Consider the following 27,382-nt stretch of genomic DNA (forward strand, 5'->3'; position numbering starts at 1 on the left):
GGTTGGGAAGATCCCCTGGAGAAGGAAATGGCAACCCACTCCAGTAATCTTGCCTAGAAAATTCCATGGATGGAGGAGCCTGGTGGGCTACAGTCCATGGGGTCGCCAAGAGTCGGACATGACTGAGCGACTTCACTTACTTAGACCAATGGACCTTGTAGGCATATGTATAATATTTATTCAACAGCAGAACACACTCTTCTCAAATCCCCATGGAACATTCTCCTAGAGAGGTTATATGATAGGTCACAAAACAAGTCTTAGCAAATATAAGACTGAAACCATACCAAATGTTTTTCTGGACCCTAATAGTATGAAATTGGAAATCAGTTACAGAAAGAAAACTGGAAACAGTCACAAAAATCTGGAAATTAAGCAATACACTCCTGAACAACTAAAGGGTCAAAGGAAGAAATCAAAAGGGAAATTAAAAATATCTTGAGACAAACAGAAACACAAAATATCACAATGAATAGGATGCACCAAAGTACTTCAAGAGGGAAGTTTATAGGAAATAAATGCCTACATTAAGAAATAAGAACTATCTCAAACAACCTAACTTTATACCTCAAATTGAAAAAGAAGAATGAACTAAGTCCAGAGTTAGTAGAAGAAAGGAACAAAGATCAGAGTAGACATAAATGAAATAAAGACTAGGAAAACCACAGAAAAGATTAATGAAAGTAAGAACTTTTTAAAAACTACTCAACAAAATAGTTTCAAAACTTTAGCTAGACTGGAAAAAAAAAGGCTGAAGACTCAAATAAATAAAATCATAAACAAAAGAAGAGACATTACAACTGATAGCACAGATACAAAGGATCACTAAGAGACTACTAGGAACAAAATGCCAACAAATTAGATAACCTAGAAGAACTGGATAGAACTCCTAGAAATAAATAACCAAGACAGAATCATGGAGAACAGAAAGTACGAAGAGATCAGTAACGAATAAGCAGATTTGAGTCAGTAATCAAAAAAGACCCCTAAGAGAAAATTCCAGGACCAAATGGTTTCCCTGGTGAAACATTTAAAGAATAACCAATCTTTCTGAAATTTTTACCAAATAATTGAAGAAGGAACACTTCTCAACTGGTAATTGGGAAAATCACCATTGTTTGGCCAAAATTACTCTCATACCAAAGCCAGATAAGGACAATACACGAACAGAAAACTAGAGACCAATACCCCTGATGTACAAACTTGCAATCAGTAAACTAACAGGAAATCAAATTATCAGCACATTAAAAGGAACATAGATCAGAATTTAAGTGAGAGTTATCCTTGGGGGGCAAAGATGTTTCAAAACCTGCAAATCAATAAATGTGCTATCACAGTAAGAAAATGAAAGACAAAAATCACATGATTAGCTCAGAAGTTGTAGAAAAAGTAATGACAAAGTTCAATATCCTTTCATAATAAAAACCCAAAAATGGGGTATAGTGAGAACATACCTAAACACGACAAGCCCACAGTCAACAGCATACTCAATGATGAAAGGCTGAAACCTTTCATTCTAAGATCAGGAACAAGACAAGGTGTCCATTCTAACCACTCACAGTAGTGGAACACAGAACTGGAAATTCAGCACAATACTGTAAATTCTAGCCAGAGCAATTAAGCAAGAAAAAAAAAGTTGTTTTCACTTGCAAATGATATACAGGAAATCCCCAAGGGGCCACCCAAAAACTTAGAATTAATAAATTCAGCAAAGTTGCAGGATACAAAATTAACATATAGAAATCAGTTATATTTCCATACACTAACTATCTGAAAAAGAAACAGAACAATCCTATTTACAATACCATAAAAAAGTAAAATACTTAGAAATAAATTTTACCAAGGGGGTAAAATCTGTGCACTGAAAACTACAAAACATGGATGAAAGGGATTAAAGAAGAGACAAGTACCCCATGTTCATGGACTGGAAAAATTAGTACTGTCAAAATGTCACAGTACTGAGAGTAATCTATAAATTTTACTTACTTTCAAAATTCCAATGACAATTTCCCTAGAAACAGTAAAAACAATCTTCAAATTTATATGGAACACAGAAGACCCCAAATAACTAAAGCAATCCTGAGACAGAACAAAGCTAGATACTGTACTTCCTGATTTCAAATACCATTACAAAGCTGTAGTAATCAACAGTATGGTATTAGCATAAAGAACACACAAAGCCCCATGGAACATAATCAAGAACAGACAAATAAATCCTTACATATACAGTCAAATAATATTTCAAAGGGAGCCAGTAATCAATGGGAAAGTATAATCTCTTCAATAAATGGTGCTGAGAAAACTAACATACAAGTTGGACCCCTATCTTATACCACTCAAAAAATTAACCTGAAATGAATTTAAGACTTTAACATAAGACCTGAAACCATAAAGTTCGTAAAAGAAAACATGAGTAAAAGCACCCTGACACAAGTTTTGGTGACAATTTTTTGGACATGATACCAAAAGCAACAAAGGCAAAAATAAAGGAGACTGAATCAAACTAAAACATTTTAGCATAGCAAAAGAAACAATCAAAATGAACAGATAACCTGTACAACAGGGAAAATATTTGCAAACCATTATATCTGAAAAGAAATTACTATCCAAAATATAAAGAACTCCTATAACTGAGTAACAGTAACAAAAACCAACCATCTGATCTTAAAATGGGCAGTTGCCTCTGTCTTCACATGGACTTCTCCTTGTGTGTCTGCGTTTATCCTTATCTTTTGTCTCTTAGAAGGATGCTTGTTATTGGATTTAAGTTCACTCAGATAATCCAGGATGATTTTAAGATTCTTAATTACATCTGCAAAGACTCTTCTTTCATAGTCAGAGGTTCTGGGGTTTAGGACATGGGCGTATCATTTTGGGGACTACCATTCAATCCCCTATACTCCCCCCCTTCCTTCCCTGAACTCAGATCCTGGGTCTTGACAAAGACTCTCTCTTTGACCCAAATTTGCTCAGGCTCCTGTGAGTAATTTTCTCAGCAAGTCCTCAAATTTGGGCTTTTCTGGGTCCTTCCCTGTAGAATCTAGTTTCAGCAAGAAACCAGTTAAGTCAGGGGAACCAGAATCTCCCCTACCCCTGATATTTCCTCTTAATAATTTTCCACCCACTGTCCCCACCCCAACCCTGCTCCTTGGCTGCAAATACCCATCCTGCATTCAGAATTGAGCCAACTTCTATACTGTGGTCTCTTTTCCTCTATTCTAATAGTTGTTTTAAAAAGTAAAATTTATCTTCATCCCTTTAAAAAATAAGTAAATAGAATGGACACAGGAATTAAACAGACATTTTTTCCAAGGACAATACACAAATGGCCAGCAGTTACATGAAATGGTGCTAAATATCACTAGTCATCAGGGAAATGCAAACCATAACCACAGTGATATATCACCTCACACCTGAGAGACTGGCTATTTTCAAGAAGACAAGAGCTAACAAGTACTGGCAAGTTGGTGGGAACATAAATTGGTATAGCCTCTATCTATCTAGCAGTCCATGTTGTCACAGAGACTGGACACGGCTTAGCCACTGAACAACAACAACTAGCCTCTACAGAAAACAGTACAGCAGTTCCTCAAAAAATTAAAAGCAGAACCATTATGATCCAGCAATTCTAGTTCTGGCTATCTATCCAAAGGAAAGGAAATCAGGAAAAAGAGATATCTTCACTCCAATTTTTATTGCAAAATTGTTCACAGTAGCTAAGGTATGGAAACTATATACGTGCCCATCTATGGATGAATGGATAAAGATGTGCCATATATGTGTGTAAAAAATATGTGTGTAAAATACATGTATGTAAAAAATACACACAGACACACAAAAAATGAGAACATCTCATTTCTCAGCCACGAGAAACAAGGAAATCTCACCTTTTAAGACAAACATGGATGGACCTTGAGGGCATTCTAATAAGTGAGGTAAATCAGAGACAGACAGCTACCGTATGGTATCACTTATACATGGAATCTACAAAAGCTGACCACAAAGAGCTTAGAATGGTGGTTGCTAGGGACTGGGGGAAAAGGGGAGATATTGGTCAAATTGCACAAACTTCCAATTATATAATGAAAAACATTAGGGGATCTAACCTATAGCATAGCAATTATAGGTAACAATACTGTACTATATACTTTAAAGTAGCTAAAAGAATAAACCTTAAATGTTCTCACTACAAAAAAGGAAACGGCAATTATGTGAGGTGATGGAGATGTTAATTAATCCTTCTGTGGGAATCACTTTGCAATATACAAGTGTAACAAATCATCATGTTGGGTACCTTAAAGTTTCACAATGCTTTATTTCAATCATTGGGTTAGCCAAAAAGTTCATTTGGGTTTATATATCCCCAAACTGGAAAAAAACTAGTAGAATTAATTCCTGAAGAAGTTTAGTCATTGGATTTAGGCAAAGACTTTAAATCATCTATCTTAAATATGCTTAAAGAACTAAACCAAATCCTATACAAAGAACTAAAGGAAACCATGAGAATGATGTCTCATCAAATAAAGACTGCCAATTAGAAGTTTTTTTTAAAAAAGGAAGTAAATAGAAATTCTGTAGCTAAAGCACAGTAACAGAAATGAAAAATTCACTAAAGTGGTTAAACAGCAGATTTAAGCAGGGAGAATGAATAAATAAACTTTAAAAATATATAATGTTAGATGGTAATATGTGCTACAGAGAAAAATGAAGCAAACTGTAATAGAGAATATGGAAGGTGTTCTGATTTTAAAACAGGATGGTAGGAAGACTTCACTGAGATGGTAGTTTTTAAGACTTAAAAGAAGATGAGGGAGCAAGTTATAGAGACAACTGGGGACATAGCTGCACAGAGACCTTGGAGCAAGAATGTGCCTGGCACTGTCTAGGAAAGCAAGGGTGCCAGGTATCTAAAACGGATTGAGTATTAGGGAAAGACATGTGGGAGGTGGTCATATGTTTGATTTTGTACACATTACAATTGATATCCAGTAGAGATGTTTCAGTTCAGTTCAGTCGCTCAGTCGTGTCCAACTCTTTGCGACCCCATGAATCGCAGCACTGTCCATCATCAACTCCCAGTGTTCACTCAGACTCGCATCCATCTAGTTAGTGATGTCATCCAGCCATCTCATCCTCTGTCGTCCCCTTCTCCTCCTGCCCCCAAACCCTCCCAGCATCAGAGTCTTTTCCAGTGAGTCAACTTTTCTCATGAGGTGGCCAAAGTACTGGAGTTTCAGCTTCAGCATCATTCCCTCCTAAGAAATCCCAGGGCTGATCTCCTTCAGAATGGATTGGTTGGATCTCCTTGCAGTCCAAGGGACTCTCAAGACTCTTCTCCAACACCACAGTTCAAAAGCATCAGTTCTTTGGCGCTCAGCCTTCTTCACAGTCCAACTCTCACATCCATACATGACCACTGGAAAACCACAGCCTGGACCAGATGGACCTTTGTTGGCAAAGTAATGTCTCTGCTTTTGAATATGCTATCTAGGTTGGTCTTAACTTTTCTTCCAAAGAGTAAGCATCTTTTAATTTCATGGCTGCAATCACCATCTGCAGTGATTTTGGAGCCACAAAAAATAAAGTCTGACACTGTTTCCACTGTTTCCCCATCTATTTCCCATGAAGTGATGGGACCGGATGCCATGATCTTCGTTTTCTGAATGTTGAGCTTTAAGCCAACTTTTTCACTCTCCTCTTTCACTTTCATCAAGAGGCTTTTTAGTTCCTCTTCACTTTCTGTCATAAGGGTGGTGTCATCTGCATATCTGAGGTTATTGATATTTTTCCCGGCAATCTGGATTCCAGCTTGTGCTTCTTCCAGCCCAGCGTTTCTCATGATGTACTCTGCATATAAGTTAAATAAGCAGGGTGACAATATACAGCCTTGATGTACTCCTTTTCCTATTTGGAACCAGTCTGTTGTTCCATGTCCAGTTCTAACTGTTGCTTCCTGACCTGCATATAGGTTTCTCAAGAGGCAGGTCAGGTGGTCTGGTATTCCCATCTCTTTCAGAATTTTCCAGTTTATTGTGATCCACACAGTCAAAGGCTTTGGCATAGTCAATAAAGCAGAAAGAGATGTTTAGAAGGCAGTAAATATACAAGTTTGAGGTTCAAAGAAATCACGTAATTTTGGGAGTTAATGGTCCTTAAAACCATGAAACTGGATAGGATTACACAGGCAGAATATAAATGGATAAGAGACAGAATCTGGGGTGAAGCACTAAGCCACTCCAACACTTGGAAGCAGCAAAAGAGAAGGCACCAGTCAAGGGCACCAATGGAGGACCAAGAGGGTGGCTTGGAAACTAAGACTGTTGTCCAATCTTGAAAAATCTTAACGCTGTGGGAAAATACTCACCATAGGTTACATATTGGGAAAAGCAGCACATGAAACACAATGTTATTTTTTTTTATCTACATGGTAAAAGCTGAGGATTACTGTTGTTTTCTTCTTTATAATTTTCTTTTGAGTTCTTAATTTTCAACACTGAACATGTATTATTAGTTTGATGCAAATGTAATTGCAGTTTCTGCATTGCTAAAATCTGCTGTTTGATATCAGAATACATTCTAAAATAAATGTCATTTTGTTACACATCATTTTAATATGCTTTTCTCGCTTTATATTTTTTTTGCTAATGATTTATTTCTTGCTGTTCATTTTATATTTATTTTGGACTATGGAAATGATTTTAGACAAAAGCATAGTTGAGTGATTTAATTATTTGAGTTCAAAATGGGTTATAAAGCAGCAGAAACAACTCAACATTGACAATGCACTTGGCCCAGGAACTGCTAAGGAACGTACAGTGTAGTGGTGGTTCAAGAAGTTCTGCAAAGAGGACAAGAGCCTTGAAGATTAGGATTGCAGTGGACAGCCATTGGAAGTTGGTAACAACTGACAGACCAATCATTGAAACTGATGCTCTTACAACTACACAAGAAGCTGCCAAAGAAAATGTTGACCATTTGACGGTCATTCAGCATTTGAAGCAAACTGGAAAGGTGACAAAACTCACTAAGTGGGTGCCTCATGAGCTGACCAAAAATTAAAAAAAACAAAACAAAAACACAACACATTGTTTTTTGGATTAAAAAAAAAACACACACTGTGGATATTTATGCTACAGAAATAAACAAACTTATTTCTTGTTATCAGAAATATATGTTGATTGTAATGGTTCCCATTTTGATTAACAAAGATGTGTTTGAGACTAGTTATAATGATTTAAAATTCACGGTCTCAAACAACAATTACTTTTGAGCCAATCTCATTTGAAAAGACCCTGATGCTGGGAAGGATTGAGGGCAGGAGGAGAAGGGGACGACAGAGGTTGAGATGGCTGGATGGCATCACTGACTCAATGGACTTGAGTCTGAGTAAACTCCGGGAGTTGGTGATGGGCAGGGAGGCCTGGCGTGCTGCGGTCGGTTCATGGGGTCGCAAAGAATCGGACACGACTGAGCGACTGAACTGAACTGAATACTTTTGTAAACATTCTGACAAATTTATTTGAAAATAAATATTGGAAGGTGAAAAAAATCAATGAGCTTGAAGATAGGTCAATTGAGATTATCCAGTCTGAAGAGCAGACAGAAAAAAGTAAATGAAGGTTAAGAGTTCTGTGGGACTTCATCAAGTATACTAACATATACAAAATGGGAATCCAAGGAGAAGAGAGAAAGGCAAAGAGATTATTTAAAGAAATAATAGCCAAAACATCTCAAATTTGACAATAGATATGAATCTACAAACCCAAGAAGCTCAATGAATTTCAACAGGATAAAAATACACAGATTCACAAAAAGACATAGTCAAAATTTCAAAGACCAAGACAGAATAATCTTGAAGGCAGCAAGCAAGATGTGATTTGTTATATACAAGGGATCCTCACAGCTGATTTCTCATCAGAAACCACAGGGGCTGGAATGAAGTGGGAAAACACATTCAAAGTGCTGAAAGAAAGTAACTGCTAATTAGAATTCTATATCTTGCACAGTTAATATTTTCTCAGATAAAAGCTGACAGTTTGTTGCTATTAGACCTGCCTATAAGAAATGCTAAAAGAGCAGATATGAAAGGATATGCCATAGTAACCTGACGCCATATGAAGAAATTAAGAATACCACTAAATTAATTTCACAGGTAAGTATAAAATGCATAATTATTTTTGGTTTGTAATTCCTTTTTGTTCTGTGTGTTTTATAACTATAAAAAAGTAAATTCTACATCTATGTTGATAGACACACAATATATAAAGATGTAATCTATAACAACAACATACAGTGAGAGGAAAGTACTATATAGGAGGAAACTTTTTGGCTACTCTTAAAACTAACTTGGTACTAATTTGAACAACTCATTAATGAAGATGTTAGTTGTAATACACAGGGAATACATAAATAACTAGACAAAAGATAAGACAAAGAAATACAAGACCTGAACATTAAATCAACTAGACCTAACAGATATATACATACATATATATATATATATATATATATGGAACAATCTGCCTAACAAACAGCAGAATATACATTCTTCTGAAGTACAAATAATTAACAGTCTCTCACATAGACCATAGGTTAGGCCACAATACAAACTAAGAAACTTAAAGAAAAAACAATAAAATCGTACAAAGTATCATATCCAGTGACAACGGAAAGAAATTAGAAATCTGTAACAGAAGGAAATCTGGAAAATTCACAAACACATGGAAACTAAACAATATACTCTTAACAAACAATGGGTAAAAGAAGAAATCAAAAGGGAAATTAGAATATTCCTTAAGATGAATGAAAAAAATTTCATATCAAAACTCATGGGCTATACCTTATGTGATAAAGCAGTATACAGAGGGAAATTTACAGTTGTTCATTGCCACCATTTATTGATAAGAAAGAAAAATTTCAAATCAGTACCCTAACAGTCCAGCAAACTAAACCCAAAGCAAACAGAAAGAAGGAAATAGTAAAACTGGAGTAGAGATAAATGAAACAAAATAGAAAAACAGAATCAGTTAAATTAAAGCAAATTTGGACTTTGCTCTTGCTCTCTCATGCTTACTCTTCATTTTTCCAACATTTGCTCACTTCATGTCTCTGTGTCTCATTTGGTAACTCTTGCAATATTTCAAAATTTTTCATCATTACATTTGTTATGATGATCTATATGATCAGTGATAATTGCTATTACAACTGTCATTGTTTTGGGGTGCCATCAATCACACCCCTACAAGATGGCAAATTTAATGGAAAAAAATGTGTGTTCAAATTTAATGGAAAAAAATGTGTGTTCAAATTTAATGGAAAAAAATGTGTGTTCTGACCGGCACCTCTCTCCCTCTCCTCAGGCTTCTCTATTCCCTGAGACACAATAATATTGTAATTAGGCCACAGAGAACTTACAATGGCCTCTAAGTATTCACGTAAAAGGAACAGTTCCAAGTCTCACTTTATATCAAAAGCTAGAAATGGTTAAGCTTAGTAATTCTTACACGTTACATCTATTTCTGGAAACTTTCCACTATTGTTACTACACAACTTTAACTCCTTTTAGCTTTATAAAAAAAAGGCTAATACCCAAAAGGAAAAGTACTTCCTCATTCAATTTTCAATATTTTCTTCATGATTCCCCAGACTTCCATTGAAGAAATAAGAATTTGCTGAAAACTATGAGGATAAGGGATATATAGACACTTGATGGTACTTAGAGGTGACAGGTAAGTCAAACCAATGATCTGAATTTGCAAGACAGAATAAGCTTGAAAGGCTATACATCTTCACAATTACTTTCCTTCTGTTTCTTCTGTTGTCACAACTACCTGTTTTAGAATACTTCTCCTATTACTGTCACCCACAAATATTCCTATCTTTTGTGATCTAATAAGACTCAAGCACCAACAACAAGAAAGTTGTAAGCTGGGATCCTTAAAAGATCATGTCAAGCCAAACTTGATTCATGAAAGTCTGTGATGTTGTGACATTTCTGAGATGTTATCATTATTAAATACAAAGAAACATTTCTCACAAAATTATGTAAAGTTAACACGGGAAAACAATGGATGCTAGTACATTAGGTAAATAAAGCAGGATATAAAGTTACATATATGCATTCAGATATGTAAAGAAATATGCCTGAAGACTAAGAAAATGTACCAAAATGATGAGCAGATACATACATCATTATAAATTTTCTTCTGTATATTTCCAAAATGTTAAAACACTGAGCACATAATTTTATTATGAAAAAAATATATGCCACCAATAAGATAAATCTATGGAATGTTTAAGATTCCAGGGTACTTATCAGTACTACTCACAATAACTAGTTCTTCATCCTTTTAATTATGCATATATATCACTTTCTCAACTACTATGTGAGCTTTTGTTTTTTTAAAAAAGAACATGTTTTATACTAGATCCAACACAGGATTAGTCATATACTTCTTGAATGTTATCAAGTGGAAGATGTGGATGTGGATTCAAGGAGCCGGGTTCAGGCTGACACCCAGGTTTGGGATAAAAACCATAATCAACACTATAAAGAGCAGATATCACATCTCACACTTTATCAGAGGCTAAAAGTTCATAGGCTTTTCCTAAAAGTAATGTAACTTCTGAATCTCCCTGTCCTCACCTACCAGAGTCTCCATGTGATCCTGGCAATTAAGAACACATAGCATATTTGATACTACCTCACTAGATGGGATTTGCTAAAGAATGGGTATGTATTCAGACATCAGGGGAAAAGGTCTTGATGCCTTTGGGATGGAACTATAAGAATCTGATAAGATTCTGTAACTTTGCCCAATAGGATAGACGAGACCAATGTTTTCAAAGAATAATCCTTGAGTAGCCTCACCTGGAAACTTGTTAGCAATGCACATTACCAGGACCTAACCTATGCTTTAATAAATCAATTCTTTCTCATGCATGGCCAAGTCTGAGAACCAGTATCCCAGACCTTCACAAAAACCAAACCAACTGGCTTTTAACAGATTCAAGACTTCTTGGGAGTACTTCTGCTACATTTTCAGTTCAGTAGTATCTGTGCATATTAACAACTGGCTCACATCAACTGAGTTAACTGAGTCACTAAAAAACTTCAAAGAGAAATGGTTAAAAAAAATCTCATATTTGCAAATCCAAGAAAATATGCTCAAATTTTAAGAGATGCTACATCTAGATGAATAACTGGTGATTATTCTTTTTCTAGTTTCCTATATATCCTAGAATTTTTATAAATGTGTTATATTTATAATCATGCAAAAATGATTTTTAAGTAACCACACACCTAAAATTAGCCTGAAACTCGAGTTTTATGACTTGTGAGGTAACTATTTATATTCTGCTTTTATTAATAAAAAGTCAGCCCTATCAATTTTCTTCCAAGAAACCTTTCTAGCAATGGTTCTCTCTCTCAACTCTTAGTTATATATTTGTCTCTAGGAATAGTAGACAACAGTTTGAGTAAGCTGAACTTTTAACATGAGCGTTTTTTGCCTTCAATAACAATTACTACCACCACATCATAGCACTAAGAACCCTACATTTTATTTCATTCTGAAAATACTCTTAAGGTAGATATAACTAAATTCTCAGATGAAAAAATTGCTATCAGAACTAATAAGGTAGGTAGGCCAGGACTCAAAATCCAGATTTTTGCAGCCAGTATTTCCTTCCAAGTAGATCTGATTCTAAACTTTATTTCCAGAAGAGAAGTGGCATTTTTGAATTAAGACAGATTCTCTTTTTGAACAGATATCCATGAAATTCCTCAAAATTACTTCATAAAATTGAGAATACTTCCTAGGATTTTGGGGGGGAACTTAGCTTCTAAATGGTCCCCAATAGTCCTACTTAATTAGGCCAGTAAAGTTAACTTAGGGCTTCCTATTCATTTTGACACTGCAAGAAACACCTGTGAAAAGGAATAATAGGGTCCAAATTTCATGCTCTTTTAACTCTTCACCCATGACTCACCTCTGCCAAATGCTGAAGCCGGGTTAGCAGTGGAGTTCTCTTGTCAGATCCAAGGCGTGTGATATAATTTGATCTTTTGCTAAACACATACAGAAGGTTGAGGACTGCCAGCACCACTTGCATATCAGAAGAAGCCAATAAAGTTGTCAAGTGCTACAGGGAACAAAAAGGTGACTTTGAAAACTTGAAATGCCAACAGAGTAATAGATTTATCAACAATTACAAAGTTATCAAGAAGTTTAACAATATAAAAAGATTTGTAAATATTTGAGCACCTACAACATGCAATCTACAGAGAAGATGATGACATCCCACTCCAGTACTCTTGCCTGGAAAATCCCATGGATGGAGGAGCCTGGTAAGCTGCAATCCATGGGGTCGCTAAGAGTCAGACACAACTCAGCAACTTCACTTTCACTTTTCACTTTCATGCATTGGAGAATGAAATGGAAACCCAGTCCAGTGTTCTTGCCTGGAGAATCCCAGGGACGGGGGAGCCTGGTGGGCTGCCATCTATGGGGTCGCACAGAGTCGGACACGACTGAAGCGACTTAGCAGTAACAGCAACATGCAATCTTATGCTCAAGAAGCTTACAATCTGACAGCATGAAAGTCCAATTTAAGTTTAAAAAATGTAAACAGTAGTTCAAAATTACATAGGCATCTCCACAGCAAGAAACCAATGACAAGAGACAAATGTGGCATTTTAATATAGCAGAACTCAAAACATTAACTCTCCAACTAGACTAAAAGTAGAGTAAGATAATTTTTGCTCCTTCTGTATCCTTTACAACAAATATAAAATTGGAGTTAGATAAAATACAGGGTTCTTTATATAGAAACTAAAAATAACAAGTCAGTGGTACTTAAAACTGTTACAGTGTATTTAACAATAACCCGAGTAACTATTTTTGCTTTTTAATACAATAAAAATTCACCAATATACTGAAACATTTGGTTAGTGTTAAAATCAGTATGTAATTTAGCTGGAAATGAACCAAAGTATTTCTGACTGCTGATTATCCAGAAAGCTATGGATTTCCTTTTGCAACTTATTTATTTCATCTTCAACAGATTGCTCAGGTGCTATCTTTAGTTCAGTTCATTTCTCTTCTTAAGCCATTTACTTTCTACCTGTTTGTTCTGATTCTGGTTCTTTAATGAAGACAGGAAAAGTAACACAACAAACAACAGGGCACTATCAATAGTGATAAAAACTCCAAAGTTAGGCTAAAGGAAGAGAACTGCTTCTTATACTGATTCCTGACGAATTCAAAAGTTCACTAATTCCCATGCCCACTATACTCTTTTAAGAATACATAGCATGCTATTAACATATATTTTGGGGAGAGGGGAGAAGAGACTGAAAAGCAGCACACTAAAACTTAGAAGAGCACCAAGTCCAGTGATGTCTCAAGGTAATCAAATTATGTCATAGTAAAGTAATCTGGGGCTGTTCTGATAACTTGGAACAAAAATAAATTCCTGAAAATTCCCAAGAATACTTCAATACATGTATTACATTCTCATTAATTTCTTTAATCTTAAAAGACAAGGAGAATGTGACAGTAAAGAACCTTCTCATCAATACTGTGAAGGGTTTGTTTAGCCAAGAAACATCCTACCATTGTCTTTGATGTTGAAAACTCCAGAACTTCATAACGAAAAGGAAAGAATCATCAGAAAGAAATAACAATTTCACTATTCTGGACATGAAGAATTCTAGTAAAGAACAGACTATAGGCTTAAACCTCTCCTACCTCTATGGAACTATACAGATGCCTGGAAAAGCTGTACTCAATGAGTAAGGCTGTGAAGTTCAACACAGCCAAGAGAAGCATTTTCAGTTGTTCTTTTTCCGGCCTATCACACACGAGCATCCATGACATATTCTCCACTGTCTGTCCAGCATCTGCCAGAATCCCATCGAAGCGGTCCAACAGATCCACCCAGTGATATAACTCGCACTGGAGAAGAGAAGAGAAACAGGAATATGTAAGAACAAGGTAAAAGTACTGTGTGGGTACTTTGCAGCTGAGCTTTGCTACGATAGATTGCTGATCATGATACGTAGACAAGTTCACCTCCCACCTTTGCTTCTCTTCAATCCCCCACTAATACAGAAACCAATGAGAAAAATCATACTCTGAGCCACATGGACCTGAGTTCATTGTTTTATCCATCAAAACATACATGTTCTAACACCAGGAGACACCACAAAATCTCTGTAGCTAGGTCTTCAGAGAGAGAATTCTGGCTATACTCTGAGGTCTAAAAACACAAGGACTTTCTTTGCTAAAATCCATTTTATCTGAAGTGCTTCTTTTTCGAGTTATCGAAAGAAGAGTCTTTCAAACTAAAAGTAAAAATCCTGAGACTATCTCAAACTCACATTGTCAGTTAAACTAAAGGTATTTTGGGGTTGAGATTATTTATCATCACCTGTATAAGCAATCTTCACCCTCAGCGAGCAAAATTTTCCCTTACATTTCTTTCAAAACTTCCTTGGTAACCATTCACAGGCTAAAATTACCAGTCTAGAGATGTGCAAGACATATACACACACACACTAGATGCTTATTAAGCAACTGCTGAATGAGGTCACCTCATTGTGGTTTCTCTTTGGGGAGCATGGGCTTACATACCTTTCCAATGTTCCATGTTTTGATCTGCTGCAGTTCCAAAAGAAGTTGCTCATCATTACAAACTTTGAGTTTGTCTATTAAGGCTCTGCAGTCTGCAGGCTGAGAAAAACAAACGGATATTCACAAAAGGGTGTTTTGGCGTATGAGGGAGACACACTGACAAAGAACAGGGGGAAAAAACACCCTTATGTCAACACACACAACAATTTAACTTTTGATAGAACAGACTTAAGAAAAATGGAAAATTTCCAGACAATCACTTGAGATTAATATGGAAATCTTATAATGATACAAGCCATCGGTGTTATTTTTTTAAACCTCGATGAACTTGTAGACAAACTACTTGGAAGGGTACAAACAACAGAAATAGAGGAAACAAGCTAAATATCAATAAAAACAAAATGAAGGAGTCTGTATCATGGTCTGAAAGTTAACCAAAGTGACTAGAAATGTTCAAACAGAAAAACACTGAGGAGTCATAGTGAATTCACAAAGGTGAAGATTAGCATTGACTATATTTTTCACAATATTAAGCCATCCAATTATAGGAGACAAAGACCTTCTGAACCGAATAAAACTAGGACTCCATTCTTACTTGTGGTTCCCATTTCCATATATTCCTGCTCTCTTTTTACTGATAAAAGGGCCTGTCAGGTACCTTGTCAGGTGTGGATTCAGAGTTCGTAGTAAGTTTTCAAAAGCGGGACGGCAGGGGGTGGGGGGAGACAGGGAAGGGATAGGGACTGGGACAGAGAAGCTTCTATTAATGGAAGGCAACTGGAAGTGATCATGCTTGCTATTTAACTCTGTAAAACAGTATGGTATGTTGTGAATGGGCCTAGATTTGGAACCAAACAAATCTGGGTTCAGTTTTTAGCTCGATGTTTTACTAAGTTGTTTGATCATAGGCAAATCCAACCTCTTAGCCACAGTTTTCTCATCAGGAAAAAAGACCTTTTAAGAACTACCTTAGAAATGTGAAGCTCAAGTGTTTGCACATACATAAAGCACTTATCTCACATAACAGGAGCATAAATACTGAGAGACAGCATACTGTTACCAAGAACATCAGGCAGTTCAGTAGCTCTGTCGTGTCCAATTCTTTGTGACCCCCATGGACTGAAGCACACCAGGCTTCCCTGTCCTTCAACAACTCCAGGAGCTTAATGGAATTCATGTCCATCGAGTCGGTGATGCCATTCAACCATCTCATCCTCTGTCATCCCCTTCTCCTCCTGCCTTTACTCTTTCCCAGCATCAGAGTCTTTCCCAATGATTCAGTTCTTTGCATCAGGTGACCAAAGTATTGGGGCTGCAGCTTTATCATCAATTGTTCCAATGAATATTCAGGACTGATTTCCTTTAGGATTGACTGGTTTGATCTCCTTGCAGTTCAAGGGCCTCTCAAGAGTCTTCTGCAACACCACAGTTCAAAAGCATCAATTCTTCGGTGCTCAGCTTTCTTTATAGATCTCTTGACTTCTCACTTTTGCATTCCAATCCCCTATAATGAAAAGGACATCTTTTGGGGGTGTGAGTTCTAGAAGGTCTTACAGGTCTTCATATAACGTTCAACTTCAGCTTCTTCAGAATTCCTGCTTGCAGCACAGACTTGGATTACTGGGATATTGAATGGTTTGCCTTGGAAACGAACAGAGATCATTCTGTCATCTTTCAGATTGCGCCCAAGTACTGCATTTCAGACTCTTCTGTTGACTTTCAGGGCTATTCCATTTCTTCTAAGGGATTCATGCCCACAGCAGTAGATACAATGGTCATCTGAATTAAATTCACCCAACCCAGTCCATTTTATTAGTTCACTGATTCCTACAATATCGATATTCCCTCTTGCCATCTCCTGTTTGACCACTTCCAATTTACCTTGATTCATGGACCTAAGATCCAGATTCCTATGCTATACTGTTCTTTATAGCATTGGACTTTACTTCCATCATCAGTCACATCAACAATTGGGTGTTGTTTTTGCTTTGGCACTGTCTCTTCATTCTTTTCGGAGTTATTTCTCCACTCTTCTCCAGTAGCATATCAGGCACCTACCAACTCGGGGAGTTCATCTTTCAGTGTCATTTCTTATGCCTTTTCATAATTTTCATGGGGTTCTCATGGCAAGAATACTGTAGAGGTTTGCCATTCCCTTCTCCAGTGGACCACGTTTTATCAGAACTCTCCACCATAACCTGTCCATCTTGGGTGGCCATAGGCTTTAGAATTAAGGTAGTTGGTAAGCTACATCTTTGACTCTCTATATCCTCTTTCACAAAATAAACTAACACAACCTATTTATCTAGCAATGTTGTGAGATTTAAACTAGGGGCATTTTCAGCAGCCAAAACTGAACGTGCAACAACAGGGGCTCAAGGGCAAATTTTTTTTCAAGCTAAGTCTGGTATCTTTCCTCTCTCTAAAGTGAGCATTAAGAACTATCTCAATTTCTGTGAAAATTTAAGGCATTGAAAATTCTTGGCACAAAATCCTTCCACAAACCAGACGTGCACCTTTTCTTTCTTTCCTTTAAGTCATACAGGTTGAAGGAGAGGTATGAAGCAGTAGAAACAGGTAACTTAGGAGTGTGAACTACCTGCTCATGCAGTTCACTTGTGCCTTTTGGATCTACTTGAACCTACTATCAATACCACTTCAACTTCTAATGGCAAAACTCTACCCCCCAGGTCTTAAGCTGTTATTCTCCTATTGGGGCTTGCCAGAGGCAACACATATTGCCTTCGGCTGACACTAAGGTAGATACCTGGTTCTACTAGACCATAATGTCCATGGAGTAGGGCAGTTTACATCATAGCTTGAACCTTTTGCAGTCTTTTCTAGATCCAAACATTACTATCACCATAGAAGTTATCCAGTATATGGATCAAAATAGCATGCATAAACATGACATATGCTGCCTCCAAAATCTAAAGAGTCATGGCATACGCTGTTTCTCTACCTTCATGGTATGTGGTACAAGGTGTGGAACTATGTCTCTCACTTGAGAAGGAAATCTTGACATTTCCCAGTCTTCTGGTAGGCACTCAACCTTCAAAGGGCACTCTCTGGCACATGTATGTCTAAGGCCTCCTAAGTGCTTGTGTTTTCTGGTCACAAGCCCCAGTTAGCATCAGTTCAGTCCAGTCCCTCAGTCATATTCGACTCTCTGTAACCCCATGGACTGCAGCATGCCAGGCTTCCCTGTCCATTACCAACTTCTGGAGCTTGCTCAAACTCGTAGTCATAGAGTTGGTATTGCCATCCAACCATATCATCCTGTCATCCCCTTCTCCTGCCTTCAATCTTTCCCAGCATCAGAATCTTTATTTTAATGAGTCAGCCCTTCGCATCAGGTGGCCAAAGTATTGGAGCTTCAGCTTCAGTCCTCCCAGTGAATATTCAGGACTGATTTCCTTTAGGATTGACTGGGTTGATCTCCTTGAAGTCCAAGGACTCTCAAGAGCTTTCTCCAACACCACAGTTCAAAAGTATCAATTCTTCAGCACTCAGTTTTCTTTATGGTCCAACTCTCACATCCATACATGACTACTGGAAAAACCATAGCTTTGAGTAGATGGACCTTTGTCTGCAAAGTAATGTTTCTGCATTTTTAATATGCTGTCTAAGTTTGTCATAGCTTTTTTCCAAGGAGTAAGCATCTTTTAATTTCATGGCTGCAGTCACCATCTGCAGTGATTTTAGAGCCCAAGAAAATAAAGTCTGTCACTGTTTCCACTGTTTCCACATCTATTTGCAATGAAGTGATGGGACCAGATGCCATGATTTTCATTTTCTGAATGCTGAGTTTTAAGCCAGCTTTTTCACTCTCCTCTATCACCTTCATCAAAAGGTTCTTTAGCTCCTCTTCACTTTCTGCCATAAGGCTGGTGTCATCTGCATATCTGAGGTTATTGATATTTCTCCCAGCAATCTTGATTCCAAGTTTGTATTTCATTCAGCCTGGAATTTCACATGATGTCCTCTGTATATAAGTTAAATAAGCAGGGTAAGAATATACAGCCTTGATGCAGTCCTTTCCCGATTCGGAACCAGTCTGTTGTTCCATGTCTGGTTCTAACTGGTGGTTCTTAGCCTGCATACAGATTTCTCAGGAGGTAGGTAAGGTGGTCTGGTATTCCTATCTCTTTAAGAATTTTCCATAGTTTGTTGTGATCCACACAGTTAAAGGCTCTGGCATAGTCAATAAAGCAGAAGTAGATGTTTTTCTGGAATTCATTGCTTTTTCTATGATCCAATGGATATTGGCAATTTGATCTCTGGTTCCTCTGCCTTCTCTAAATTGAGCTTGAACATCTGGATGTTCTTGGTTCATATATTGTTGAAGCCTAGCTTGGAGAATTTTGAGTATTACTTTGCTAGTGTGTGAAATGAGTGCAATTGTGTGGTAGTCTGAACATTCCTTGGCATTGCCTTTCTTTGGGATTGGAATGAAAACTGACCTTTTCCGGTTCTGTGGCCACTGCTGAGTTTTCCAAACTTGCTGGCATATTGAGTGTAGCACTTTAACAGCATCATCTTTTAGGATTTGAATTTATTATGCCAGTTAGTATAATTGCATCAATTTAACATACCAGAACAATGTTGTTTTATCAGGAGTATCAAGATCCCTATGGACCTTGGAGTTTACTAAATGCACCAGGGACAAAAGTAAATCTTTACCATCTTGTCCCTGCTACATAAATGTAAACAGACTGAGATTTTCCTTACTCATGGTAATGCAAAAGAAAGCATGTCAGTTCAATGGCTGCATACCAACTGCCACAGTATATACTGAGTTGCTCCAATAAAGATGTCAAATCTAGGGGAAAAAATATCCTTCACACAGCTACTGATACATAAAGTGATCAATAAATGTGCAGCCACTATAGAGAACAGTATGGAGGTTCCTCAGAAAATTAAAAACAGAACTACTATATGATCCAGCAATTCCACTTCTGGGTATTCATCTAGAGAGTGAAAACATTAACTTGAAAGGATATATGAATCCCCATGTTTACTGCCACATGAACAGCCAAGATATGGAAACACCCTAAGTGTCCAATGATAGATGAATGGATAAAGATGTGGTACCTATATACAATGAAATACTATTCAGCCACATAAAGAAAGAAATCTTGTCATTTGTAACAATACGCATGAACCTTGAGGGCACTGAAATATGTCAGAGAAGGACAAAATACCATATGAGCTCACTTATATATATGGAATTTAAAAAACAAAAAGCAAACAGCAAAAGAAACCCAAGCTCACAGATACAGAAAATAGACTGGTGGAAGAAATGTATAGAGGGCCAAATAAATAATGGCAAATAAATACATGTTTTCCTTAAAAATAATACCTAGTATTGATCACAGTATGGGAAACTGGGCTTGCTGCCTGAGGAAAATAGGCATCTTCAGGCCTTAAAAATGTACATAGTCAATGATCTAAAAATTCCATTTCCAGTTTACCCTAAGTAACTTACTAATAGCTGTCAACTAACATGAATCAGGAATCTGCACATAAGCATGACTCTAAGAACAAATCCATAACAAACTACTAGGTAAAAGATAAAGAATCTGAATTTGAATTTCTCTGATTATCTATAAGGCTGAATTATCACGGAAGTTTAAAGACATCATGAAAGGTTTCTTTTTGTTCTTCAGTTTTGAAAAAATTTGAGTATATAATTGTCAAAAATTCTTGATTTCAAAACATATCAAAAACCAAATGAAAAGGAAATAAACACGTATGTAAAATATATATACTCAGTACATATGGCATTCAGTAAGAAACTGACATTTCAATGTCAAATACAAAATAAAACATGCAGATAACTGGCATAAGGCCAATAAATGTGAAAATACATGTATTAAGGCATGCAATTAGAACAGTGAAATATATTTTCTTCACCTATTAACAAAAATTTGAAAGATAACCTGCAATGCTGGAGCAGATGTGGGAAGACAACACTTCTCAAACTCATTAGTGTAAAACTGAAGGAAAGGGCAGGAGAACCGCCCATGTAATAATCTTTTAAGGACTGGAACAAATATCAATAGTGATACCCATGGGTGATACCTGCCAGGTAGTTCCAGTGTTTAAAAAACCAAGTGGCCTATATTTAGAAAATGAACTGATTAATTATGTGCCCAATACTTTGCTGAAAACCTGCTTCACATCAAGTAGTGAGGAATTATCAAAGCTATTTTATAGCTGTGAAAACCAGGTGAGTTAATAAACTCTCAGACACAAAAATCTAGTAAAATTCAAACACACGTCTAATTCTAAAGCTTGTGTTCCTTGAACTACAGCATAAGAAGTCTACATGAATGTCAACAATGTTTCAAGACAAGTTGCTGTTTTACTACATTGTATATATGTAAGTGATGATATGTTTGGAAGATCAGTATGAGTGAACTGACTGCAAAGAATTTTTTCCGAAATGAAAATAACAGGCAAACTTTGGATACTTACAGCCTCAGTAGGAGTCTTTTTCAGTTTAGTCCTGTCTACTTTCATGATTCCAATTTTTTGTTTTATGATCTGAAAAGGAAATTTCCCCAAAAGTGAGAACTTAACGTTGCAAACTTGAGCTCTACATGCATGGACACAGAAAATACAGAATAAATAGAACATAAAATTCTTAAAGTAAAAGAGAATCATGATGCAAACCAACTCAGAGGCATAGATATGAGGTAGGGAGGGATAAAGAATCTCTCCAGATAAAGCTGACCCACATCCGTGTACAAGCTGGCCCACCAGCTTGTAATCAATCTAAGGTAAAATTAAAATGTCCCCCACCCCTCACTCACTCTCAAACTCATACTTGAAAATAAGAGTAAAAAGTTTTCTTAAACACACCTCAGGATGGAAAAAATTCACCATATCCTACAATTTTCTGGAAAACTTAGCAATCCCACTTCTGGGAACTTACCCAAAGAAAATCATGAAAGTGTATATAAATATTTAATCACAAGAATCCATACTGCATGACCATGTCTAACAGTGAATTGGAAAGATGCAAATACCCAGAATAGGGTTGGTTTAAAACGGAGCATTACACAGCTGTTAAAAACACTGCACAATTCTATTAACAGTAAACATGTTCACAGTGAAATAAGGCTATGAAACAGAATAAACAGTATAAACCCATGTCTAAAGAAAACAGCTTAGAAGGGTATGCATCCAAATGTTACCTTAATCTAACCAAATGGATTATGTATGTTTCTTTTATTTGTGTTTTTCTGTATTTTTTACTATTTTACAGTACAGTAAAATAAAGCAAGAAGACCAAAGGATATTTCTATCAACAAATGGTACTTGATCAAGTAGTAGCTATAGGCAAAAAGATGAACTCTGACCTCAACCTCGTATTTTAATATATAAAAATTAACTCAAAACGGGTCATGAGACAAGGATGTGTAGCAAAGGGAACTCCTGTGCACTACTGGTAGGAATGTGAACTGGCACAGCCACTGTGGAAAACAGTATGGAGGTTCCTCAAAAAATTAAAAATACAATCCAGGAATTCCACTTTTGGATATTTATCCAAAGGCAACGAAAAAACTTGAAAAGATACTTTGTTATTATTGTTTAGTTGCTCAGTTGTGTCTGACTCTTTGTGACCCCATGGACTGCAGCACTCCAGGTCTCCCTGTCCCTCACCATCTCCTAAAGTTTACCCAAGTTTATGTCCATTGCACCGGTGATACCATCCAGGAAGCTCATCCTCCACCCTCTTCTCCTTCTGCCCTCAATCTTTCCCAGCATCAGGGACTTTCCCAATGATTCTGCTGTTTGCATCAGGTGATCAAAATACTGGAGCTTCAACTTGGGCTTCTCTGGTGGCTCAGTAAAGAATTTACCTGCAATGTGGCAGACCTGGGTTTGATCTGTGGGTTGGGAAGATCCCCTGGAGAGGGGAATGGCTACCCACACCAATATTCTGGCCTGGAGAATTCCATGGATAGAGGAGCCTGGCAGGCTACAGTCCATGGGGTCTTAAAGAGTTGGACACGACTGAGTGACTTAGCAGCAGCAGCAGAGCGACTTTAACTTTTTAGCTTTAGCATCAGTCCTTCCAATGAGTATTCAGGGTTGATTTCCCTTAAGACGGACTGGTCTGACCTCCTTGCTGTCCAGGAATCTTCTCCAGTACCAGGAGTCTTTGACCTCAGGAGTTTTCTCCAGCACCACAGTTCAAAGGCATCAATTCTTTGGTGCTCTGCCTTCTTTACAGTTCAGCTCTCATAACCATACATGATCACTGGGAAGACCACAACCTGAACTATATGGACCTATGTTGGCAGAATAATGTCTCTGCTTTCCAACACACTGTCTAGGTTTGTCATAGCTTTCCTGCCAAGAAGTGACTGTCTCCTGATTTCATGACTGCAGTCACCATCCACAGTGATTTTTGAGCCCAAGAAGAGGAAATCTATTACTACTTCCACCTTTCCCCCTTCTATTTGCCATGAAGTAATGGGGATGGATGCCATGATCGTCATTTTTTTAATATTTAGATTTAGGCCAGCTCTCTCTTCCTTCACCCTCATCAAGAGGCTCTTCCCTGTCATTAGAGTGGTATCATCTGCACATCTGAGGTTGTTGATGTTTCTCCTGTCTATCTTGATCCAGCTTGTAGCTCATCCAGCCTGGCATTTTTTATGATGTGCTCAGTGTATGGGTTAAATAAACAGGGTGATAGCAGATAGCCCTGTCATACTCCTTTCTCAATCCTGAACCAGTTGTTCCATATGGGGTTCTAACTGTTGCTTCTTGACCCACATATAGATTTCTCAGGAGACAGGTAAGATGATCTGGTATCCCCATCTCTTTAAGACCTTCCCACAGTTTGTTATGATCCACACAAAGGCTTTAGCACAGCTGATAAAACATAGGTAGATGTTTTTCTGGTATTCCCCTGCTTTATGATCCAGTGGATGGATGCTGGATCAGAGACATATGCAACCCTATATTTACTGCAGCATTACTTTCCAATAGCTAAGACATGGAAGCAACCTAAGTGTCCACTGATGGATGAACAGTCTTACAAAAAAGATGGAAACCTTGTCATCTGTGATAACATGAATGAACCTTGAGGGCATTATGCTAAGTGAAATAGCCAGACATAAAAGATAAATTCCGTATGATTTCATTTTGGGGGGGAATCTCAAGCAAACCCACAAAACCCGAAATACAAAATTTACAGATACACGAAATAGATTGGTGTCTGATAGAGGCAGGGGTTTGGGGCTGGGTGAAATAGGTGAAGATAGTCAAAAGGCACAAACTTCCAGTTATAAAACAAGCCATGCAGATGTAATGAGCAGCATGATGACTGAAGTTAATATTGTACTGTATATTTAAAAGTTGCTAAGAGTATATCTTAAGGGTTCTCATCACAAGAAAAAAACTGTAACTATGCTGATAGATGCTAACTAGACTTATTGTGATCATTTCACAATATATACAAATATGGAATCATTATATTGAACATCAGAAACTAATATAATGTCAAACATCAATTACATCTCAAAAAATAAAAGATCATGTACTTAAATGTAAAACTTTAAAATCTACTGGGAGAGATATTTGTAAACCACATATACTATCTAGAATATATAAAGAATTCTCAAACTCAACAATAAAAAAACCCACCATTCTTCCAAAACAAGAGCACTGACTAAAACTCATGCAAATAAACAACTTACAATGATTTTACTGTTTTAAAAAATGTAGATGAAGTCACTGGCAAATCTTCACACAACCTCACTTCAACTAAAACTATTTTGACTTATTCTGTACCAGTCAAGGGTCTGGGTGAAAAACAATGGACTCTGGTGAACCAAAGTGAAAATATAATTTACTGGAAGGATAACTGATAGCTCATGCTACTGACAGGAAAGCTTAGAGATCCACATAAGAAAACAGAAGGAGCTGAGGAAGCCAGGCATCCTGGAACTACAGCCAAGGACCTGCCACAGACACAGCTTAGTTGGAAGTACCTATGCTGGAAGCCCAGAAGCAACTGCTGGCAGCAGTATGATTTCTAAATGGTCTCAAGTTATTTGCATCAGTGGCCCTAGATGCAAAGTCCCAAGAATTACCATCTAATTGGTGAAGCTGAGGTCTCATGCCTATGCTCTAGCTGTCAAGGTTCTGGGAGAGCAAGTGCATTCAGCTTTTTCAGTTTTGTTCAGGTTCGAAACTTTTCATAAACAAACAGATTCAGATGATAGGCACCAAAGTAAAAAAAATAGAACAAGCCAAAACAATTGATCAAGCACATGTCCTCCTAGATGCAATGTTAACCTGGCTTTTATAGTTTTTTTTGCAAGAAATACCTATAGTCTAAAAAAGAAATGTCACTGCCTGTGAGACATCAATTAAGAAAATTCAAAAGTTTTTTGTCGTTCCTAGTTATTCTATTAATGTGCTCATCTCATACGCTAGTAAAGAAATGCTTAAAATTCTCCAAGTCAGGCTTCAGCAATATGTGAACCGTGAACTTCCAGATGTTCAAGCTGGTTTTAGAAAAGGTAGAGGAACCAGAGATCAAATTGCCAACATCCGCTGGATCATGGAAAAAGCAAGAGAGTTCCAGAAAAACATTTCTGCTTTATTGACTATGCCAAAGCCTTTGACTGTGTGGATCACAATAAACTGTGGAAAATTCTGAAAGAGGTGGGAATACCAGACCCCCTGACCTGCCTCTTGAGAAACCTATATGCAGGTCAGAAAACAACAGTTAGAACTGGACATGGAACAACAGACTGGTTCCAAATAGGAGGAGTATGTCAAGGCTGTATATTGTTACCCTGCTTATTTAACTTATATACAGAGTACATCATGAGAAACGCTGGGCTGGAGGAAGCACAAGCTGGAATCAAAGACTGCTGGGACAAATATCAATAACCTCAGCTGGGAGGGATTGGGGGCAGGAGAAGAAGGGGACGACCCAGGATGAGATGGCTGGATGGCATCACGGACTCGATGGACGTGAGTCCGAGTGAACCCCGGGAGTTGATGGACAGGGAGGCCTGGCGTGCTGCGATTCATGGGGCTGCAAAGAGTCGGACACGACTGAGTGAGTGAACTGAACTGATGCAGATGACACCACCCTTATGGAAGAAAGTGAAGAAGAACTTAAGAGCCTCTTGATGAAAGTGAAAGAGGAGAGTGAAAAAGTTGGCTTAAAGCTCAACATTCAGAAAACGAAGATCATGGCATCTGGTCTCATCATTTCATGGGAAATAGATGGGGAAACAGTAGCTGACTTTATTTTCCCGGGCTCCAAAATCACTGCAGATGGTGACTTGCAGCCATGAAATTAAAAGACACTTACTCCTTGGAAGAAAACTTATGACCAACCTAGACAGCATATTCAAAAGCAGAGAAATGACTTTGCCAACTAAGGTCCGTCTAGTCAAGGCTAGCAGTCATGTATGGATGTGAGAGTTGGACTGTGAAGAAGGCTGAGTGCCGAAGAATTGATGCTTTTGAACTGTGGTGTTGGAGAAGACTTTTGAGAGTCCCTTAGACTGCAAGGAGATCCAACCAGTCCATCCTAAGGGAGATCAGTCCTGGGTGTTCATTGGAAGGACTGATGCTGAAGCTGAAACTGCAATACTTTGGCCACCTAATGTGAAGAGCTGACTCACTGAAAAGACCCTGATGCTGGGAAAGATTGAGGGCAGGAGGAGAAGGGGACGACAGAGGATGAGATGGTTGGATGGCATCACTGACTCTATGGACATGGGGCCCTGGCATGCTGCGGTTCACAGGGTGGTAAAGAGTCGGACACGACTGAGCGACTTAACTGAAGCTGGTTTCACAGTGGCAAGGGAGAATACTTTTTGAGTGCTTACTATAAGCCACACAATACTTAGGCTGGTATTTCCCAAAACATTTTACAGCAACTTGTTCACAAAGACTAGGTTCTTGGGAAACCTGAAGCCTGGCGTGCTGCAGTCCATGGGGTTGCAAAGAGTTGGAAATGACTTAGCGACTGAACAACAAAAAATTTCTCTTCCTTTAGGACAGTCACATGGCTGACTGACATTACTAACAGTTCCAAGAAATCCTGGGTAATGGAAACTTATTCGGGCACAGAGCCATTCCCTGCTCCCCTCCCCCAGCTGGCATCTACTAGAAGTCTAATTTAAGAATTTCAAAGAATATACTTTGAGACATGCTGCACATGAGATTCATAAAATAGTCTTTAACACAACCCTCACCATTCAAGCCAAGTTCTGTCCCCGTTTATAGATAGAAAACGGAGGCTCAGAGAAATTAAGTACCTTGCCTGTTTAGTGAATGTAGGCTCCAAGATCTAAATCCAGATCTTTCTGATTCCCAAGTCCATACTTCAATAACATGCTATTCAAATATTTGCTAGTTTCATTACAACAATAAATACCTGCACACGAAAATACCAATTTGTGACCAATTCTCCTACACTGTTGGAACCTATTGTTCAAAAAAACATTGTAAGACAGGAAGCTCGGTCACAAGGTGAAAAGCTATTATCAATCTCGCTAATGATGGAACAATAACTGGAGAATAAGTTCTACCTAATGTTTAGAAATTAAACAAATGAAAATCTCATTACATTAAAAAATCTCTAACAAAAAGAAGCTAATTCTAAATAAATTCCTGGAAATGACCTATTGCTTTTGTTCAGTTAGACAAGAACTCTGTATACCAAGCAATCTCTATACATAAAAAATATTTCTTTC

The 27,382-nt window shown here is 37.6% G+C and overlaps 1 protein-coding gene across 7 annotated transcripts in view; it reads right to left on the bottom strand.

Moving 5' to 3' along the window:
* Positions 1 to 27,382, bottom strand: part of HUWE1 (HECT, UBA and WWE domain containing E3 ubiquitin protein ligase 1) — a 152,271-nt gene that overhangs the window by 97,455 nt on the left and 27,434 nt on the right. For all 7 annotated transcript variants that reach the window (XM_052663677.1, XM_052663674.1, XM_052663676.1 and 4 more), the window contains exons 2-5: positions 21,117 to 21,185; positions 14,637 to 14,735; positions 13,752 to 13,958; positions 11,992 to 12,144 (exon numbers count right to left, since the gene is read on the bottom strand). In XM_052663677.1, the coding sequence (XP_052519637.1) occupies positions 11,992 to 12,144; positions 13,752 to 13,958; positions 14,637 to 14,735; positions 21,117 to 21,161 (504 nt within the window). In that variant the 5' untranslated portion in view covers positions 21,162 to 21,185. The remainder of the gene's footprint in view (positions 1 to 11,991; positions 12,145 to 13,751; positions 13,959 to 14,636; positions 14,736 to 21,116; positions 21,186 to 27,382) is intronic.

Source organism: Budorcas taxicolor, chromosome X (genome assembly GCF_023091745.1).
Source record: "Budorcas taxicolor isolate Tak-1 chromosome X, Takin1.1, whole genome shotgun sequence".
NCBI classification, from domain to species: Eukaryota; Metazoa; Chordata; class Mammalia; order Artiodactyla; family Bovidae; genus Budorcas; species Budorcas taxicolor.